The sequence below is a fragment of the Corythoichthys intestinalis genome, chromosome 19 (assembly GCF_030265065.1).
Source record: "Corythoichthys intestinalis isolate RoL2023-P3 chromosome 19, ASM3026506v1, whole genome shotgun sequence".
In the NCBI taxonomy this organism is placed as follows: Eukaryota; Metazoa; Chordata; class Actinopteri; order Syngnathiformes; family Syngnathidae; genus Corythoichthys; species Corythoichthys intestinalis.
This window is the reverse complement of record NC_080413.1, coordinates 27,017,671-27,026,326: the sequence shown is the minus strand read 5'-3', so window position 1 is coordinate 27,026,326 and position 8,656 is coordinate 27,017,671. Positions and strand designations below refer to the sequence as shown.

General features: G+C 38.3%; 1 protein-coding gene across 4 annotated transcripts in view; it reads left to right on the top strand.

The window, feature by feature from the left end:
* The first annotated feature begins 184 nt into the window (after positions 1-184).
* The window catches only part of hadhaa (hydroxyacyl-CoA dehydrogenase trifunctional multienzyme complex subunit alpha a), a 33,298-nt gene continuing 24,826 nt past the window's right edge, over positions 185-8,656 (top strand). For all 4 annotated transcript variants that reach the window (XM_057823192.1, XM_057823190.1, XM_057823191.1 and 1 more), the window contains exons 1-14: positions 185-285; positions 1,005-1,046; positions 1,245-1,315; positions 1,426-1,559; positions 3,060-3,198; positions 3,300-3,419; positions 3,636-3,738; positions 5,073-5,195; positions 5,413-5,531; positions 5,634-5,690; positions 6,145-6,254; positions 7,951-8,085; positions 8,191-8,362; positions 8,438-8,524. In XM_057823192.1, coding sequence (XP_057679175.1) covers positions 219-285; positions 1,005-1,046; positions 1,245-1,315; positions 1,426-1,559; positions 3,060-3,198; positions 3,300-3,419; positions 3,636-3,738; positions 5,073-5,195; positions 5,413-5,531; positions 5,634-5,690; positions 6,145-6,254; positions 7,951-8,085; positions 8,191-8,362; positions 8,438-8,524 — 1,479 coding nt within the window. In that variant the 5' untranslated portion in view covers positions 185-218. The remainder of the gene's footprint in view (positions 286-1,004; positions 1,047-1,244; positions 1,316-1,425; positions 1,560-3,059; positions 3,199-3,299; positions 3,420-3,635; positions 3,739-5,072; positions 5,196-5,412; positions 5,532-5,633; positions 5,691-6,144; positions 6,255-7,950; positions 8,086-8,190; positions 8,363-8,437; positions 8,525-8,656) is intronic.

Sequence of the window (8,656 nt, the reverse complement as noted above, 5' to 3'; positions counted from 1 at the left end):
TGATTTGTTTCTGAGATTATAATGACATAATTGTTATTATAAAACATAGATTATGTGTATTTCATTATTTAAAACACAATTTAAAAAAAAATAGAATAACATTATGCAACGGCGATATTGTGCTTTTTGTACGTGCTTATATCATTCGCCATACCAAAATCTATTGCGCCCTCTACTGTTTCAACGTCCCTCTTCTTGGTTTCCAGTTTCAGTTAAATATGGCTGCAACTCTTTCTGCCGGTTGTTTCACTAGGTTTGCGATCAAAAAATACCTCCTGTTGTCAGGTACGTGTCACAAACATACCTAATATTCACATAGTTTAAATTCACATGGTTCCAGCATGCCCTGTCTCACCGTTTCATAGACCCGAGATGAACTTTCACCTAGATCAAAGCGACAATAATTAAAGATTTCGCAGGGTGGTGCTATAGTCGCTAAACGCTATGTCTTTTACCAATGCACGTATACGCATGTATACTTTTGCATTATTATGTGTTTTGATTTGACTATATCGCCCACAATTTAAAAGAGTTTATCATATGAACAGTAGGCAAACATGTTACAATGCACAGTGCAATTAAATTCTTACTTTGCCATCCACATACATGCAAACACAGTATTTATTCGACAGATAATCAATGATGCATAGAAAACACATATAAGGCAAATCATTACGTATTTCATTCATTCATGCATGCATTCATGCATGCATTCATTCATTCATTCATTCATTCATTCATTCATTCATTCATGTAAATAACTGTTACTTTTATTCGGCCACCTGAACAGTTTTGTGTCATCAGATTCTCATTTTCCCTCCAAAGATGCAAAACCAAAATAAACTGGGCCAAGTGGTGACTTATAAGAGGCACATTTAAAAACAAGCAAAAGAGTGATTTATAAGACTCTAATATGATGCAATACAATATGAATAAGTGAGACAAAAACAGGTTCACCGGTGATATATGGGTCGAAATTCCAAAGCTGCCTTTTTTTTTCTTAGGCCATGCAAGACGCTGCATTTCTATGTCCTCTTTGCTGGCAGGTAACTATCAGCTTAATGGTCCAATAAGGACAACCTTTTTTTGCTCTTGACTTTTCTTGGCTCCCTCTTACTGAGGACATTTTTCAGAACGTTTGTGATGTTTGCATCAACGTTGTAGATGCTAATACGTAATGCAAAACAGGTCGGCACATAGCTGAAAAGTTCCATTTGAAATTTTTTTTTTTTTTTTTCATGAAGCTCGAACACACATCAGCTACGAGCTCAAGGACGATGTTGCAGTTATCCGTCTCAATGATCCAGCATCCAAGGTGAATGTTTATGACTGTGGCACCACAGGGATTGTGACAATCTTATTTTTCCCAATTCAGTCTCTTAGTGACATACTGTATTTGGCATGATTATTTGTGTGTTTGTGCAGGTGAACACACTTTCTGTGCAGATGCAGTCTGAGCTGACAGAAGTGATGAGTGAGATCTGGTCAAACGGAGCTGTGAAAAGTGCCGTCCTTATATCCAGCAAGCCTGGTTGCTTTATTGCTGGGGCAGATATTAAGTAAGCTGCACTTTCACACTTTTGCAACTTATGTGTGGGAAATAGTGTCACCATGGAAAAGATGATTCAATCTAACAAAATATATCACAAGGACACTAGTCAATCTTACCTGTAGATTGTTTGCAATTCACAACTTGTTCTTTTTTTTTTTTTTTTTTTTTTTTTAAATAAAACCACCAACAAACATTAATGTGCGAAATTCATTTTCAACATTCCTAACTTTAATACAATTCTTAAAATAAGTTTAAATAACCTGTTATTATTTAAAGGGAACCACAGATAGAGTTGTAGTTCTTAATTAATTAATTAATATGAGTTTAAATAATTTGATATCAAAATCCCTGTTGATGTTTTCGTCTTTATACAATTTGTAAAATTAGTTTAAGTTGTAGGTCGCCATTGCTGTTGATATCGCAGGGCAGTGACATCACTGGACTACGCTGCCAGACTCCTAGAGTATGACTAGGGAAATAAACATGTCATCTGTTCAGCCCTTTCAATTTGAACCCGAGAGAACATTAATGAGCATGACAGCACTGTCGATATTTCACAAAATGAGCAGCAAAACCAAATTAAAACAGGAAAGACGGCATGAGACGAGAGTAGGACAAAACTGGTGTTCTGCCAAAATGTGCTACGCCGGTGAAACTGACATTTGAAATTTGACATCCAAAGTACTACCATGCGCTTTCAGCTTGTTTTGTTTAGAGGAATACAGGCAGAACCTGCTAAAGATGCCTTTAGCCTTAAGAAAATACTTAAACGTACTATTATCAAATAAGATAAGGTTTGAATACGCTCCGTGAGTGATGTGACAATCTGCCTTAAATCTACCACAAGAAAACACAATGCTTAAAAGTATGAGAGGGAAACACATGCAAAAAGTATTTTGGGGCAATGAAAAGATATTAAAAGACTCAATAAAAACACAAATTGTAAGTACTCACCGCTTTTAACCGATATGCGCATGTGTTGGACGTCTCGCCGCGTAAAAAAACAAGGCAAGCAAATAAGGGATCAAGAATACAAATTGTCAAATGGCAGCAAGTCAATATCTCGGCAACCTGCCTAGGATCAGTTTAAAGACACCGCTGATGAGCTGGAATTGGATGCAGGTACAACGTTGGGAACTCATCCCACAGCTCTGTAACAAAACAATCTGACCAGCAGCAGAATGTGACAAAGTCATGCCAGTCGTCATACTACTTCGCTTGCTAGCTAGCACAGCTATTCTCCCGGTCTAGGGCAACTGCGTCATCACCCCGAGCGTCCATTGTGCGGATAAAACATGGCGCCCTCTGTAGGTCATAACATGTACTAAGTTATAAATTTTTAAATCAATGGCAATATTTTATTTGTTTTCTAATAACATATTTTAGTGAAAGAGAACAATTGTGGCTTATTAGAGCCTACCAAGTTATAAGTCCGAGATTCCATTTAAGAAGTACACACCCTCCTAAGGGCATTTGTCTTTAGGTGGTCCATCTATTTCTTTCACAGTATGATACAGGCCTGTAAGAGCAGCGATGAGGTTACCCGTCTCTCTCAGGAAGGTCAGAAGATGTTTGAAAAGATTGAGAAGTCTCCCATCCCTATTGTTGCTGCCATTAATGGCTCATGTTTGGGAGGAGGCCTTGAGGTGTGTGAGTGTGTGCTTGCCTTAATGTTTGGTTGTCTAAAATAGAATGGATTGAAAATATCTGCTTAAGATGAATCTGCTAAATCTGTGTTTTTCTGTAGTTTGCCATATCTTGCCAGTATCGAATTGCCACGAAAAGTCGGAAGACAATATTGGGCACACCAGAGGTCATGCTTGGACTCCTTCCTGGAGCGGGTGGCACCCAGAGACTACCCCAAATGGTACACATCTACACACACCTGTTCATCAAATGCAGCTGTAGATGTTTTTTATGTGACGTCACTGGCTCATTCTTTGCCACATTGTTGTTCTAGTAGTGGAATGACCAAGTTTCATAGTTAAATATGTCACTAAGCTGCGTAGTTTAATTTTAGTTGACAATAAACAAGAAAATGTGTGTGTGCGCGGTCTGCGCGTGTATGTGCATGTTCATGCAGGTGGGTCTACCTGGAGCGTTTGACATGATGCTGACAGGCAGAAACATCCGTGCTGATAAAGCAAAGAAAATGGGCCTAGTGCATCAGCTTGTGGACCCGCTGGGTATGTGCTCTACATGTCATATTTTAGCTGTTACATTTTATTAGACACTGGCAACAGTTATGTCAACACTCAGCATTAAATGAAACTATATATTTTTCCCGGTTTTAGTTTCCGGTACAATATATTCATGAGTTTCGTTTTGTTGCTTTCTGCATCATATTATCTTATACTTTACAACTTCATAATGTCAAATTATGATGAAACATCATGAGAGTGCATTGAGATTGCTGTCATTATCAGTTATTTCAGATCTTCATCATTTGAACTGAACTACTTCTCACTTAAAGCTGCAAGGATGTGGAATTCATTACCATTAACTGTCTGCAACAGTTTAAATTGAACCTTAAAAAATGGTTGAACTTCTTGTTATTTTATTTTTTAATTTATTTTATTTAATCTTTATTTTATCAGGCAGTCTCATTGAGATTAATATCTCTTTTACAAGAGAGGCCTGAGCACAAAGAAACATTCACAAATGTCAGACAACACAAAATACACTAATGGAAACAGTTACCTGTACAATAATCAGTAAAAACATCAGACAAAAGAGATTTGAAATCACCAAGATGAATGATGGACTGTAGTTTAAGAGTAGATTGCAATTCGTTCCACTTAAGAGGAGCATAATAGCTGTAGCCAGTTCTGCCAACATTAGTGCGTGTGAGAGGGATATTTAGGGTTAAATAGTTAGTTGATCGTGTTTTGTAGTTACTGGATTTAAATGACAGGAGAGACGTGAGGTAGTTAGGAAGTTTGCACAGTAAAGCCTTATAGATAAATAACATGAGGTGGATATTTCACTGTAGTGAAGACCACCCAACGTTTTGATAAAGGGTACAATTATGAGTGCAGAAATTGTCATTGGTGATGAAACGTAGTGCACTGTGATAGACCAGGTTTAACTGATGAAGAGATGATGGAGCTGGATGACAATACAGGATGTCCCCATAATCAAAAACAGAAACAAAAGAAGATAACACAATGGTTTTTCAGTTATAAGTTGACAGACAGCATTTGATTCTATACAGGAAGCAAAGTTTGAATTTAAGTTTACGGATTAGATGATGAATATGGGTTTTGAATGATAAATTACTGTCAATCCAAATTCCTAAGTATTTGTATGAATCAGTGAGAGTAATTTGGGTACCATTTTGGGATTTGATTCCGGGTAAATCATTGTCAGTAATGGTGGAAGTGGAGAAAACCATGTATTTAGTTTTTTCAGCATTTAAAACTAATCTGTGGTTATGAAGAGATATTTGTAAAGAATCAAAAGCGGTCTGTAAATGAGTTATAATGTAACGCAATGGCTGTGACTGACCCAATCACTCCAGGTCCTGGGTTGAAGCCAGCAGAAGAAAGAACCATTGACTATTTGGAGGAAGTGGCAGTAAATGTTGCTAAAGGCATTGCTAATGGGACGGCGTCTCTCTCAAAGAAGAAAAGTGTCATGCAAAGTAAGTAAAATCCTGCTCTCCCCAATCTCATTCAAATACAAAAGTGGACTTTTCAACAATTCAAAGCTAACTTTCAATTTGAATACTGTATATCAATGGAAATCACACTTTATCATTCCAAATTCCACTATGGTTGTGTAAAATTAAATCCAAAGAATCTTAGGCACTTTGAATAGAGAAATGATCCTCCGCCGAGATTAACTTTGCTCATGTGCAGAGCTGCAGGAAAGAGTGATGAGTCTTGGCCCAGTGAAGAAAAAGATCTACAAGACTGTCAGTGAGAAAGTTCAGAAACAAACTAAAGGACTGTACCCCGCTCCTGTCAAAATCATTGAGGTAGTCAACTTGGAATGTGGCAAACAATAGTAGATCTAAAGCACAGGACTTACCGAATGTGTGTACATGTTCATGTGTGCGTATGTGTCTACAAACGAGCAGACGATCAAGACTGGAGTGGAACTGGGAAGAGAAGCAGGTTATCTGACTGAAGCTGAAGTATGTTTGTTGTCTTTATTCATTTTACACATGAGATTAGTGTGTATGGAAACTACAGAGTACAATGCAGTTCGGATGATAAGAATATTAACATGACTATGCATAGGCACAATATTTTGGTGAGAAGGGAAGAAAAAGTAAAATACTACAGTAGGGAGAAGATAAAGTTGTAATGTTGAAATAAATCCAAAGGGATGGATGGAAAGAGAGGAGTTTATTGTGCCATGGGACATCCCTTAGTAGTCTAGGCCCATAACAGTCAGTCCTAAATATAAATGTATCAAAAAGGCAAGCCCTCTGAAATATAAAAGTAATGTGTGCCTCCCTGGGGAGAGAGAATCAAGATGTTTCCACTGGAGAGGAGCCTAGTTTTTGAAGGCAGACCATAAAGAACTCAATAAGCTCTTTACATTCTATTATGAACTACACTTATCTACTTTTTCCCCTTACGCAGAACTTTGGTAAACTGGCTTTGACGCCAGAGTCCAAAGCCTTGATTGGCCTCTACCATGGTCAAGTGACTTGTAAGAAGAACCGATTTGGCACCCCTAAAAAGGAAGTCAAGTAAGAGCAATGCAGTACACTCCTTTTACAAACCTTTACTCCAATGAGATGCATTAAATATTTTGACCCATTTTGATTTATGCTGTAAAAGTGTACATTTCAGTGACACTAGTTAGCTTCATAAAGGAAGTGTAGTTGATTCATTTTTTAGATCTACGTACAGTGGGATGAAAAGTATCTGAACCTTTTGGAATTTCTCACATTTCTGCATAAAATTATCATCAAATGTGATCTGATCTTTGTCAAAACCCTCTGCCCTAAGGAGACTTAAAGAGCACTTGAAACCAATTTTTACCTAACAATTTAAGTTAGGTGTGTGTCCAATCACTGATGAGTGGCTTAAAGCTGTCCTGCCCACTATAAAACACCCACCTGGTAAGAATTGTCTTGATGAGAAGCATTGTCTGATGTGCATCATGGCTCGGTCAAAGAGCTGTTTGAAGACCTTTGATCAAGGATTGTTGATTTAGAAAAACGTCCGAAAGGATACAAAACCATCTCTAAAAGACAGAGAAGTTGTCTACAAATGGAGAGAGTTTGGCACTGTTGCTTCTCTCCTAAGGAGCGGCCGTTCACCAAAGATGACGCCAAGAGTTCAGCACAGAATACTTAGAGAGGTAAAAAAAATAATCCTACAGTGTCTGCTAAAGACTTACAGAAATCACTGGTATATCTCTGTGTAAACATCAACTATACGTAAAACTATGGCTAAGAATGGTGTCCATGGGAGGACTCCACAGAGGAAGACACTGCTATCTAATAGTAACATTGTTGCTTGTTTCATGTTTGCAAAAAGGCACTTGGACACTACACAGAAGTTTTGGCAAAAATATTTTGTGGACTGATGAAACCAAAGTTGAATTGTTTGGGAGTAACACACAACGTTATGTGTGGAGGAAAAATGGATCAGCTCACCAACATCAACACCTCATCCCCACCGTGAGGCATGGTAGAGGGAGCATCATGATTTGGGGCTGTTTTGCTGCCTCAGGTTCTGGACAACTTGCAATCATTAATGGAAGAATGAATTCAAAAGTTTATCAGGATGTTTTGCAGGAAAACCTGAGGCCGTCTGTCAGACAGTTGAAGCTAAAAAGAGCATTGATGCTGCAACAAGACAAGTAAATCAACTTCAGAATGGTTTCAGAGGAACAAAATACACATTCTGGAGTGGCCAAAGTCCAGACTTGAACCACATTGAGATGATGTGGCATGACCTAAAGAAAGCGATTCATGTTAGACATCCCAGGTATCTGACTGTACTACACCAGTTTTGTATAGAAGAATGGGCCAAGATTAGTCCTAATCAATGTGCCAGACTGATCTGCAGCTACAGGAAGCATCTGGTTGAAGTTATTGCTGCCAAAGGGGGGCCACAAAATATTAAACGTGAGGGTTCACGTACTTATTTTTCTCCCTTTTGTCATTATTTGCATACTTATCCTTATTCAAAATATGAAAACCTATAAATGTTTGGCTGGTTTTAGTTAAAGCAGACACTGTTTTTTCATCTGTGTGAATTTGACAAAGATTACATCACATTTGGTGGTGATTTTATGCAAAAATATGAGAAAGTCCAAAAGGTTCAGATACTTTTTCATACCACTGTATCTATTGCAGCCTCATTATTGTACAAAATAGAGAGTCCTTTTTGTGCAAAGTACCTCTGACAATTTGCCAATGCTTTCTCGGACAGGAATCTGGCAATCCTGGGTGCAGGACTAATGGGTGCAGGTATAGCTCAAGTATCAATAGACAAAGGCATCAGAACAATACTGAAAGACACCACAGTTGAGGGTATCAGCAGAGGAGAAGAACAGGTCTACAATGGGTAATATCTGCATGCATTTGGCAGTTTCTATCTACTGTGATCTGCACCAAGCAAGGACCAAATCATAAAAAGTGGGAATTCATGTCATTATGTTTTTATCGATAGTCTGAACATGAAGGTGAAGAAGAAAACACTGTCTTCATTTGAGCGCGACGTCACGCTGTCCAACCTCTCAACCCAGCTCGATTTAACGGGCTTCTCATCTGCCGACATGGTGATCGAGGCCGTGTTTGAGGATATTAGCGTGAAACACAAAGTTCTTAAGGAAATGGAGGCAGTAAGTCCCTAATGATCACTTGAATTCAATGTAGTGAATTTCTTCTTGCTAGTTTTTTTATGTGTGTCTGTGTAGGTGATTCCTCCTCACTGCGTGTTTGCCTCCAACACTTCCGCACTGCCCATTAAAGATATAGCTGCTGCAAGCAAACGGCCTGAATTGGTAAGAATACCTTTTGTGGGAATAACTGCAATCAAATGATTTCTATGAGTGTCAATTGGACTTTTTTATGGCATAACATGGTACAATGCCCCCCCTCCCAAACTATTATGTTTTCGTTAACTGTGTGTTTTT